The sequence below is a fragment of the Xyrauchen texanus genome, chromosome 3 (genome assembly GCF_025860055.1).
Source record: "Xyrauchen texanus isolate HMW12.3.18 chromosome 3, RBS_HiC_50CHRs, whole genome shotgun sequence".
Taxonomy (NCBI): Eukaryota; Metazoa; Chordata; class Actinopteri; order Cypriniformes; family Catostomidae; genus Xyrauchen; species Xyrauchen texanus.
Window position 1 is genome coordinate 55,742,807 of NC_068278.1, and position 12,869 is coordinate 55,755,675.

At 38.8% G+C, this 12,869-nt stretch overlaps 1 protein-coding gene across 1 annotated transcript in view; it reads left to right on the plus strand.

The window, feature by feature from the left end:
• Nucleotides 1–12,869, plus strand: part of rictora (RPTOR independent companion of MTOR, complex 2 a) — a 51,583-nt gene that overhangs the window by 13,153 nt on the left and 25,561 nt on the right. Inside the window, exons 12-23 of the mRNA XM_052111428.1 lie at nt 3,446–3,533; nt 3,682–3,772; nt 3,909–3,975; nt 4,065–4,145; nt 5,666–5,766; nt 5,859–6,024; nt 7,808–7,909; nt 8,248–8,294; nt 8,427–8,562; nt 10,324–10,523; nt 12,235–12,361; nt 12,480–12,644. Of these exons, the coding sequence (XP_051967388.1) occupies nt 3,446–3,533; nt 3,682–3,772; nt 3,909–3,975; nt 4,065–4,145; nt 5,666–5,766; nt 5,859–6,024; nt 7,808–7,909; nt 8,248–8,294; nt 8,427–8,562; nt 10,324–10,523; nt 12,235–12,361; nt 12,480–12,644 (1,371 nt within the window). The remainder of the gene's footprint in view (nt 1–3,445; nt 3,534–3,681; nt 3,773–3,908; nt 3,976–4,064; nt 4,146–5,665; nt 5,767–5,858; nt 6,025–7,807; nt 7,910–8,247; nt 8,295–8,426; nt 8,563–10,323; nt 10,524–12,234; nt 12,362–12,479; nt 12,645–12,869) is intronic.

Sequence of the window (12,869 nt, forward strand, 5' to 3'; positions counted from 1 at the left end):
ATTCTATTATTTCTGAACTTCTGGGTTTATTAGATTTTAATTTGATTTACATTTACACACTGTTGACAACATCCCCCAGCGGTGCCCTTTTTTGTGCATTTTTCTTACACCTTTGTTTCCTATAATGAAAAGGAGTTGGATTTCTCTAACCAGGTTGCTTTGCTTTATAATAATGAACATGCAATTTGAATCATGTTGAGTACATTTAAAAGTTGAAATTAATAGAATCGTGAATCGCCCATAAGTTTGATCAAAATTGAGATTTGATGTATTTGCCATATCACCCAGCCCTACTATAAAGTAGGGGTGTTACAGATACATTTTCTCATGGTTTGGTTTTATTTATTCAAAAAGGCAGCTGCTTTCATGTAATTTCAGCTATGCTCAGATATTCTTTATTTCATTAGTTACATTCATTTGCAGTTTATTTCCCTCTCAAACTGTGCTGTTATTCAGCAAACTGAGAACTACTAAATACTCTTCAAAATGCACACCTCAGTTTAAACTGATGTTTTTATTTTTTATACTTTTCAAATTCCTTTTATGTGTAGATTTATTGTTTTAGCCAGATACCGACTTTGTATTTTTATCATGGATTTTCATAGATAAATATTCAAATGATTACATTTTTAAAACGATCATAATCTAAATAAAGAGTGAAATAAGCATATACCACTTATAAAAAAAGATATTTATTGTTTGAACATTTTCCATAAATTTTTCAATAATTACAACTGTTGCATTTCTGCTGTCATTTCCTCCACTCCAAACCATTTTGGACCTAATATCCATCCATCCATCCATCCATCTTCAACCGCTTATCCGAAGTCGGGTCGGCTCTGACTGGGGGACCCCGAGGCGTTCCCAGGCCAGTGTGGAGATGTAATCTCTCCACCTAATCCTGGGTCTTCCCCGAGGCCTCCTCCCAGCTGGACGTGCCTGAAACACCCCCCTAGGGAGGCGGCCAGGGGGCATCCTTACCAGATGCCCAAACCACCTCAACTGACTCCTTTCGACGCAAAGGAGCAGCGGCTCTACTCCGAGCTCCTCACGGATGACTGAGCTCCTCACCCTATCTCTAAGGGAGAAGCCCGCCACCCTTCTGAGGAAGCCCATTTCGGCCGCTTGTACTCGCGACATAGTTCTTTCGGTCATGACCCAGCCTTCATGACCATAGGTGAGGGTAGGAACAAAAATTGACCGGTAGATCGAGAGCTTTGCCTTCCGGCTCAGCTCTCTTTTCGTGACAACGGTGCGCTAGAGCGAGTGCAATACCGCCCCCGCTGCCCCGATTCTCCGGCCAACCTCCTGCTCCATTGTCCCCTCACTCGTGAACAAGACCCTGAGGTACTTCAACTCCTTCACTTGGGGCAATACCTCCTTTCCTACCTGGAGTACGCACTCCATCGGTTTCCTGCTGAGAACCTAATAACCTAATATTTTGGACCTAATAACATTTAAAAATATATATATTTTTAAAGTTTGTGTACTTGGCCAATTCGACAAAATGTCAGTGAAGAGCTTCAGATGTAATATTAAAATTGTCTGTATATTAAAAAATATTGGGGTAAATAGAACTTCTGAGCAGAGTATTTTTATGGGCGTCATTTCCAATCAAGCAGTAATTTTGCCAAATTATGCAAAAAGTGTGAAAATTTTGTGTTTTGGGAATAAATAAAATGTTAGATATGACATTAGCTTTAACAATACAAAGATATTTTTTTAAATCCATCACCTTCATTTCTTGCACATAATTCTATTAAACAGTGCAGAATTTTAGATGTGCTGGAAATTACACTATGGTGGGAATTTTCATGACTTTCAGAAAAAAAATGACAAAATTATATAAATCTCCTATGGTACATGTATATACAGACATGCTCGGAATTTATTGGTACCCTTACTGCTCATTGAAATAATGCTTCATTCCTCCTGAAAAGTGTTGAAATTAAAAACTATTTTATCATGAGTACTTGCATGCCTTTGGTATGTCATTGAATAAAGCAAAGAAGCTGTGAAAAGAGATGAATTATTCTACAAAAAAAATTCTAAAATGGCCTGGGCACATTTGTTGGTAACCCTTAGAAAAGATCATAAATAATTGGATTATAGTGATATTTCAAACTAATTTGTTTCTTTAATTAGTGTCACACATGTCTCCAATCTTGTAATCAGTCATTCAGCCTATGCAAATGGAGAAAAGTAGTCACTGTGCTGTTTGGTATCATTGTGTGCGCCACACTGAACATGGACCAGAGAAGGCAAAGGAGAGACTTGTCAGTGGAGATCAGAAAGAAAATGATAGACAAGCAGCTTGATGTTCCTGTGACAACAGTTGCAAATATTATTAAGAAGTTTATGGGGCGGCTGTGGCTCAGTTGGTAGAGCATGTTGTCCACTAATCGCAGGGTTGGAGGTTCGATTCCCGGCCCACATGACTGCACATGCCGAAGTGTCCTCTGGCAAGACACTGAACCCCAAGTTGCTCCCAATGGCAGGCTAGCACCTTGCATGGCAGCTCTGCCGACATTGGTGTATGAGTGTGTGTGTGTGTGAATGTGTCACAGTGTAAAGCGCTTTGAATACCGATAAGGTTAAAAAGGCGCTATATAAGTGTAGGCCATTAAGGTCCATGGAACTGTAGCCAGCCTCCTTGGTCACAGCAGCAAGAGGAAAATCGACCAGATTGAACAGAATGATAGTGCAAATGGTAGAAAAAGTGGTGGTGGCATAGTGGGCTAAATCTCTGAACTGGTAATCAGAAGGTTGTAGGTTCAACACCATTGTGTCCTTGAGCAAGGCACTTAACTCCAGGTTGCTCCAGGGGGATTGTCCCTGTAATTAGTGTAAGTCGCTTTGGTGTCTGCCAAATGCAGACACCAAATGTCTGCCAAATGCATAAATGTAAATGTAGAAAATGAACCAAGGATAACTGGCAAAGAGATGCAAGCTGAACTCCAAGGTGAAGGTACTTCAGTTTCTGATCGCACCATCCGTTGCTTTTTTAGCAAAAGTGGGCTCCACAGAAGAAGACCCAGGTGGACTTTTGAAAGAAAAACATAAAAAAGTCAGACTGGAATTTGCTAAAATACATATTGACAAGCTACAATCCTTCTGGTAGAATGTCCTTTGGACAGATGAGTCAAAACTGTAGAGCTTATTGGCAAGTCACATCAGGTCTATGTTCACAGATGAAAAAATGAAGCTTTCAAAGAAAAGAACACCATACCTACAGGGAAACATGGAGGAGGCTCGGTTATGTTTTGGGGCTGCTTTGCTGCTATTTACAATATTATGTTGAATAAAATAATCAAAAGCGAAGTCTGATTTCTTTTAAATATGGAATAAACAACGGTGGATGCCAATTACTTTTGACAAATGGATTTTTAAAGCCAGAACTATCCATTTTGTAATCTAATGTTTTGGTTCCTCTGTATTTCTACAGAAAGCTTTATTAGAAGTAATGTATGAGATCTTCAGATTGCCTGTTCCCTTAGTGACGGGAGATTTTGAGGAAGCCCTGCACAGTGTTGGTAAGAAGCACCTTTAATAACACACGATCTGATTGAAACAGGCTGTAACATCCTTTGGTGTCTGTGTGGTTAATTCTGGATTTTGGTTAGTATGTTGTTCTGTCTGTCCGGGTTGTGTGCGTGACTTGCCGATGTTTGTGCCCCTCAGACCCCAGCAGATTCCAGGACAGCTGGAGGTTATCTGATGGGTTTGTAGCTGCAGAGGCCAAAGTCATATTGCCTCATAGAGCACGATCCAGGTGAGACATTCTTAACCTGATGCAATAAAAAAGCAAATTATCCATACTGTACCTGAATGCAGTAAAGGAGTAAAGGGAGTAAGACTTCTTTCTTGAATGTGTGCTTGTATTAATGCTCCTCTTCTTCTCACTCCAGACCAGACCTCATGGACAATTACCTGGCACTGCTACTGTCTGCTTTTATCAACAGTGGACTACTGGAGGTATAGAAAGAGAAGATCACACTATCGATTTATTTATTTTTTAACATTAATTGAATGGGTCTGGTGATATTATTTGTTTGTTTGTACAGGGTCTAGTAGAGGTGGTGACCAGCAGTGATGAAAAGATAGCAGTCAGAGCCACAATACTGCTGGGAGAACTTCTGCAAATGGTGTGGTACTGCATTAAAACAGACCTGTAAACATGGTCTATATGTAAATGTTTTCCAATGGCTGATGCATTAATAAAATGTGTCGAAAATAGCCATAAACTAGGCCTGTCGATTATTACATAATTCGATTATTTGATCCAACCACGTTTAAGGTAACCATGATTATTGTGCAATTCATTCACATTTTGCTATCCTAATAAGTGAATTTTTAACAAATATAGAAATGCCAGGAATTATGAATTTTTGTGTAATTTTCCGGTGTTATTGCATTGTGTGAGCACTCCAAATTAACTCTGATGTAATGGCAAATGTTCTTGGTCGTGGGTTCATACATGAAGTGACGTAGAGGATGAGGCGCCCACTTACTCTTATGTCTGTGGAGATGAAGGGATTAACATAATTTCAAATAAACACGGGATCTCAAAGGTCTTCACACCAAATAAGGACTTGTAGGCCTTTAAAGTATGTGTGAAAGTGAAGAATTAAGGACAGAAATATAATAGTTTTGCATAAAATAATATAATATTCGGTTGGCTGGGTTCCCGAAACAACAGTAAATTTAAGGTTAACCAAAAAGAGACATTTTTAGAATATTAATATTTTAATTATTATTTGCAAATGTCTCGTGTCTTCTGTCTTTATATTTATGCATGCATTTTGCTAAAAGAAGAGGCGGCCTCATGCTATTTTCTTTAATTATTACATATGTGTATTGAATTCAGGGTTTCTTGTGCATGGGAGAAAGAGCACCTTTACATGAATACTGTGTTTTATTTTATCCTTGCAATAAAAATAGCAGTGCGGTTCAGCAATTTGGTTGTCTATACTATGAGCTTAGTCCAAATCAAATTGCTTACACTGCTATTTTGAATGCCAGGATAATATAACCGGCACAGTAATATACACATTACATAATGCACATTAATACATAACAGGTTTATTAATATATTGTATCAGCACATTTCATAAATATAAAAAAAAGGAAAGAATGTGTTTACAGTTTCTATATCATTTACCTCTTATTTGCATTGATGTTAGAGTTAATGCGTGATTCAGCACCAGCAATTATAATGGGTTATGTTGCTTTTGACATGACTAGTGTCCGGTGTAGACAGGGTGTGAATGTTAACAGTTGTGCTTCAGATGAACAGTTTAATATATTCGGACGCAATACATTGGATGTACGTTGTGTGTAAATCCTGACATTTAGTTTTATAATGTTGTTGAGCTGGTTTATTCTCTTCTGATTATGTTTCAAAAATGGCTGTATTCGAGGGGCTGCACAATGTTAGCCAATCGGAACAGTGGGTGTTTACGTTGAGGCGCTTATGCCAAAAATGAGCAGTTCAGACAGAGGGCCAAAAACAGGGTCAAAATTATGATTTATTACTAAATTATGACTTTTAATGCAAACAAAAAAAACTTTAGTAACATCATCAGTGGACCTCACCTCAGGGAAGATAATACTTTTTATATATATAAAAGAGCTTTTCATGACCCCTTTTTTTTCTCTATTTCAGGCCAATACGATTCTTCCTCACTCTCACAGTCATCATCTGCACTGTCTGCCCACGCTAATCAACATGGCTGCTTCCTTCGACATCGCTCAGGAGAAACGGCTGTAAGTGCAATTAAGCAAACACACAAAAAAATAAATCAGTGCTTCTGGTTTCAAGCCGAGCGATTGATCTTTGTTTGTTGGTATACTTCCAGGCGTGCCAGTGCAGCTGTGAATCACCTAAAGCGTTTCCATGAAAAGAAACGGTGTGGCCCCAAACCTTACAGTCTTTATCTTGATCACATCATCTGCAGGACATGCACATCTACACATAAGATAGACCAGCACCAGCGCTCACACAAAGACATCTATATAATGAAGGTACACACGCTATACCAGTTCTGCACCTACAACTTGCATGACTTATATTGGGGTGAATCTCACAAATCTAACCTGTCAAGAAAATGTCTGGTCATATTTCAAGCCAAAATCAAAATAAATGTATATTGTATATATTATATATTAGGGCTGCATGACAAAAATTCTAATATTCATTTGGGGTGGATCTACTGCATGCCATGTTATTTATTTTGGGTGCACATCCAAACAAGCTGAGAACTGTATTCCTTATGACTTAATGCTGTTTTATACATCAGTAAATCAAGACTAGTTAATTAAACCCTCTTGAAAGCATGAAAAACAAAACTGTTTTGAAATAATCATACACAGAAGTGATCAATGGACATGTCTCTGATCACTTCTGACCACGCAGCCATCATACCGCTCAGGAAGGAGATCCATTCTGTCTCCTAGTGATAAATGTAGTTTGGTGCAAAAAGTGTAAATCAATCCCAGAACAACAGCAAAGGACCTTGTGAAAATGCTGGAGGAAACAGGTAGACAAGTATCTATATCCACAGTTAAACGACATAACCTGAAAGGCTGCTCAGCAAGGAAGAAGCCACTACTCCAAATCCACCATAAAAAAGCCAGACTACCATTTGCAAGTGCACATGGGGACAAAGATCTTACTTTTTGGAGAAATGTCCTCTGGTCTGATGAAACAAAATTTAACTGTTTGGCCATAATGACCATTGTTATGTTTGGAGAAAAAGGGTGAGGCTTGTAAGTTGAATAACACATCCCAACCGTGAGGCATGGGGGTGGCAGCATCATGTTGTGGGGGTGCTTTGCTGTTGGAGGGACTGGTGCACTTCACAAAATCGATGGCATCATAAGGATATATTTAAGCAAAATCTCAAGACATCAGCCAGGAAGTTAAAGATCGGTCACAAATGGGTCTTCACAAATGTGACACTGACACCAAGCATACATCCAAATTGTGGCAAAATGGCTTAAGGACAACAAAGTCAAGGTATTGGTGTGGCCATCACAAAGCCCTGACCTCAATCAGAATTTTGGACAGAAGTGAAAAAGCATGTGCGTGAAAGAAGGCCTACAAACCTGACTCCGTTTCACCAGTTCTGTCTGGAGGAATGGGCCAAAATTCCAGCAACTTATTGTGAGAAGCTTGTGGAAGACTACCCAAAATGTTTGACCCAAGTTAAACCATGTTAAAGGCAATGCTACCAAATACTAACAAAGTGTATGTAAACTTCTGACCCACTGGGAATGTGATGAAAGAAATAAAAGCTGAAATCCTTCTCTGTACTATTATTTGAACATTTCACATTCTTAAAATAAAGTAGTGATCCTGACTGACCTAAGACAGGGAATGTTTTCTGCGATTAAATGTCAGGAATTGTGAAAAACTGAGTTTAAATGTATTTGGCTAAGGTGTCTTTAAACTTCTAACAGTAAGTAAGTAAGTAAGTAAGTGTATGTGTGTATATATATTGTAGTAATTAAGCAGTTATACATAATGTTAGTATTTGTTTTATGGCCTTTAGCCTGATTTATGTGGAAAAAAAGAAATGAGTATTTTTTCTTCAAAGAAAGAGGTAAATATGCATAATTGTAATTAAAACAATTTCACAAAGCAAAAAAAATAAATAAAAAGGTCCTAAAATTGAATTTTACCTGGATGTTTTCATAGATTCACCCATTGTACACCATAAAGTATAGCCTTAATTGATATGATAAAATTCCTGCTTAAAACGCTTGGTATCTGAGTGGTTTTAAGTCTCTATGTGTGTTCGTGTAGGACACTGAAGAGGCGCTGATGATGAACTTGAGGGACAGTCAAATCCTCAACCACAAACAAAATCTGGTGTGGAACTGGGTTCTTATTATCACTATACTGAAGGTAAAACCCCCAGACAAAGGACCAGCTCTCTCTTTCTAGTTTCTTTCATGGTCTATCTCCTGTACATGCACATTGACCATGTTCGGATTGTAAAACTAGCATATTGCATAGTAAGTACTGTAAACTGACAACAATATTTTGAAATAGATACAGAGACACAGTATCCAGAATGCATCGGCAGACGTTCCAAACAGTATTACGCTTACTACGACCTCACTACATTCCATGTTTAATTCTGCGTGTGGCGTCCAGATTTCATTCTAGAAATACAGTTATTTTGCATTTATCCAATTTTGCTGTTTTGTAACTGGCTGCTTTGTGACATTTTTCCTTTCCAGTGGCCAAACGTGAACCTCAGATACAACAGGGATGAGCAGATGCACAAGTAAGACCAGCAGTCTGTGTGACCCATAATCACATTCACGTCATGATTTCAGACGTGTGTGTGTTCTGTGTAACGTCTGAGCTCTATTAGCAAACCACATCCCTAACATTTGTTTTTTATGTGTGTATGTAGGTTTGTTCGGAGATTGCTGTATTTCTATAAGCCCAGCAGTAAGCTGTACTCTGCTCTAGAGTTGGATCACGCTAAAGCCAGACAGCTGACAGTAGCAGGATGCCAGTTCATCCAGTTCCTTCTGGATTCAGATGAGGTGAGAAGAGAGTCTGTGTTGCGTTTCTAAGACTCTGTGTCTGATTAAATTCTGCTGTCTGTTATTTTTGACTGTTAAACTGTATAATTGAATGGTGTCCCTGCAAATGGTTTCCTACATGGAAAATGGTAAATGGTCTGAGATGCAGTGGAACGCGCTTTTAATTCCGCTAAGGTTAAAAAGGCGCTATATAAGTGCATTCACCCATTCATACATAACGTACATATTCAGCTATGCTAGTTTCATGTCTCATGTATCTCTCTGCGATCTCTCTCTTTTTTTTTTTTCACATAATAACTTAATATTCATAATTCAGATTTCTTGTCCAGTTATTCATTTATTTGTTAAGTATCTATGTAATAAGCATGAACATGTACAGTCAGATGTCAGTTATGCTAAATAAACCCATTCAGAGTGATCTAAGAGCCCTTTACTTCACATCAGGGTCCTAATCAACCTGTTTATGTAAAGGATAATGTAAGGTCAGCTTGTCATTACTGCTAAATAAACTGAGAGGGTGGTCAACTGGTTACTCATCCCAACTAGATGGGTAAAGAGTGGTGGTGGCGTAGTGGCTAAAGCACGGTGCTGTTAATCAGAAGATCACTGGTACAAATAACTGGGTATTAAGTGGCTACTTATCAAATAAATTAGGTACAGTATGCGCCAATGTATCAGCTGCCGATATTTATTGGTTAATTATTTATCAAAATTCTATTAATCTACAAAAACAGAAGTTTAAAAATGCTTTAAGTACAAATTAAATTTTTTTTCGTATCAATCATCATGTTATCATATTTAGTTATTTTTATATCTTTTATCTTCTGTTTATCTTTCACTGTGGCTCTCTTTAAAATGCCTGTCCAACAGATCAACATATCCAATCCATGTTCAGTGGAAGTGATTTATTGTTAGAACAGTAAAAAAGCTTTTGTAAATTTTTATACATTTTTAAAGCATAATCCCAAACGGGGCGGACTGGCCATCGGGAGATCCGGGCCAGCCACGAAACAGGGCCAAATGGGCCCTAAATAAGCTGAAATGGGCTGCCGTCTTATGCAGAACGGACCACAAAACAGTGCTGCAATATGCAGAAAAGGACCCCCAACCCCCCACCGGGCTTATTTCTCTTCCCAGTCCACCGCTGATTCCAAAGTAAAATTTGATGACTAGTGGTGGTGGCGTAGTGGGCTAAAGCACATAACTGTTAATCAGAAGGTCACTGGTTCGATCCCCAAAGCCACCACCATTGTGTCCTTGAGCAAGGCACTTAACTCCAGGTTGCTCCGGGGGGATTGTCCCTGTAATAAGTGCACTGTAAGTCGCTTTGGATAAAAGCATCTGCCAAATGCATAAATGTAAATGTAATTTAACCACTGAATGTCATGATTTGACATTCAGAGTCAGGTATTGAAGAGAGCCTTTTTGCAATAATGAGCGACCAAGGAGCATTCACAACTAATGTTTTTTTTTAGTCTGTCTTAACTGTTTTTTAAAGTTGTATCCTTTGTAAATATGCACTAGATGGACAGTTATTTTGGCCTCTAATTTAAAAAAATAAAAAATAAATGTACACGTTTTTTAGAAGCCAGGTAAAAATGAAGTACATTTTGAGACACCTGCAATCTCTTCTATTTATTGGGCTGTTTTGACTTTTTAATTTTTTTTAGCACAAGAATATGTTCAGTATGAACAACCCTTAACTGTACATTATCCAATTAATAATTTTCTTTTTCTATCTCCCCTGTGTCTGTTTCATAGGATGGTCAGGTGTATTTGGAGGATTTGGTGAAAGACATTGTCCAGTGGCTCAGTATGTCATGTGGTCTTAAACCTGAACGCAGTCTCCATAGTAACGGCCTCCTCAGCACCCTCAGTCAGCACTACTTCCTGTTTCTGGGAACTCTGTCTTCGCAGCCATCTGGAGTTAAAATGCTGGAAAAGTATGGCGTGTTTCAGTGGTGAGAACACACACTTACAAAGAAATTAAAATTTAATTTGTTTAGTGTCCTGATATACTTTATTATGCTTTTTATAGAAGGATGAAAAGGTAAAATACCCATAAAAGAAAGTACTGTGGCAGTACCATAGTACAACAGTGATATCAGATGATAATACCAATATACTTGGATTGATTTTTTTCAACTTGAGGCACTTTTAGCTCTGTGAAATTCTCTTTAAGACATCGTTCACACTTGCACGTACATGCAACTGTTGGACATGGCATCTCAAGTAATTATTGTCTTTTTTATGAAAGTCCACAGTGTCATTTCAACCACGTCTAAAATTTTGTGTTGTGTTTAAAAGAATTCAGCTGTAGAAATGATGGTGATGAAACTAAAATAATGGTCTCCTTTCTCCCGGCAGAAATCAACACTTCTGTTGTTTTATCAAAGAAATTAACTTTTGATTAAAAAAAAAATAATTTAAGGGGCAAAATTCTTTGATGTGGTGGAAATGAAACCTCAACTGTGGGACAACCGTAATAATATATCCCGTTTTCTCCCAATTGGAATGACCAATTCCCACTACTACAGTCTGGGTGGCAGAGGTGATGCTTCTGAGAACGTCAATTCACTCATCTTATCAGTGGAGTCTCATGCTACTCTCCGCGATCCACACATAACTTAACACATGCTCAATTGAGATTGAAAAGCACTAATCATGACCACAAGGAGGTTACCCCGTATGGCTTTACCCTCCCTAGCAACCGGGCCAATTGGGTTGCTTAGGAGACCTGGCTGGAGTCACTCAGCACACCCTGGATTCAAACTTGCTACTCCAGTGGAGGTAGTCAGCGTCAATACTCTGAGCTACCCAGGCCCCCTGGTACAAGTTGTTAATGTGTATTTCACTCGGTTTAGTTTATTTTATATATACAATAAGAAACATCCCTTTTTCATGACACTGTATTTTAAAGATAATTTTGTAAAAATACAAATTACTTTACAGATCCTTAATGTAAAGGGTTCAAACAATGTTTTCTATGCTTACCTTAAACAATAAATGAACATGCACCTGTGGAATGGTCGTTAAGACACTAACAGCTTACAGACGGTAGGCAGTTAAGGTCACAGTAAAACTTAGGACACTAAAGAGACCTTTCTACTGACCCTGAAAAACACCAAAAGAAAGATGCCCAGGGTCCCTGCTCATCTGCTCGAACGTGTCTTAGGCATGCTGCATGGAGGCATGAGGACTGCAGATGTGGCCAGTGCAATAAATTGCAATATCCGTACTGTGAGATGCCTAAGACAGCGCTACAGGAAGACAGGAAGGACAGCTTATTGCCCTCGCAGTAGCAGGCCACGTGTAATAACACCTGCACAGGATCAGTACATCCAAATATCACACCTGCAGGACAGGGATAGGATGACAACAACAACTGCCCGAGTTACACCAGGAACGCACAATCCCTCCATCAGTGCTCAGACTGTCCATAATAGGCTGAGAGAGGCTGGACTGAGGGCTTGTAGGCCTGTTGTAAGGAAGGTCCTTATCTGGCAAACAGAAATTAGCAGTATGAGTGCCACAAATGAGTAGCGTTTGCAGCAAATGGTATTACCATGGCACAATGTACAAAATCATGGTAATACCATACTAAATCTTTGTTAGTGACCGTAAAAGTGTTAAGTGAATAGCGTGATTTAACTATGCTTTTGTTTTTTGTAGTCTGTTGAGCATTTGTTCAATGAAAAACCAGGATCATCTGCTGAAGCTAACGGTCTCAACGCTGGACTACAGCAGAGATGGTCTTGCTCGAGTCATTCTCTCCAAGATCCTCACAGCGGCTACTGATGTAAGATAATCTCTCTTAGTCCAGTTGCTCTGTTTCCGAGGGCGTTCCTACATTTACACAATGAGAAGATACATAAGATTATAAGAAACAAAAAATGTCCCTATTTGACCCATTACAGAACTGTCGTCTGTATGCCACCAAACACCTGCGTGTGCTGCTGCGTGCTAATGTGGAGTTTTTCAGTAACTGGGGGATGGAGTTGCTGGTCACACAGCTCCATGACCACAACAAAACCATTTCCATGGAGGCGTTGGACATCCTGGACGAAGCCTGCGAAGACAAGGTAATCACGCTTTTAGGATCACAAGAGAGTGTCACAGCTACAGGAAGTGGGTTCACTTCTTGTCATTAGTCAGGTTCCCATGAGTTGTAAAAGTTGTAAAGTATGTACAATTACAAATACAAATCTGTTATATACAGTACATATGCAAGGGAATGTATTACAGAAGAGGTTGGGTATGTTGGATGAATATAAATAGACCAAGCTGTGTATTTCACGTAATTATTG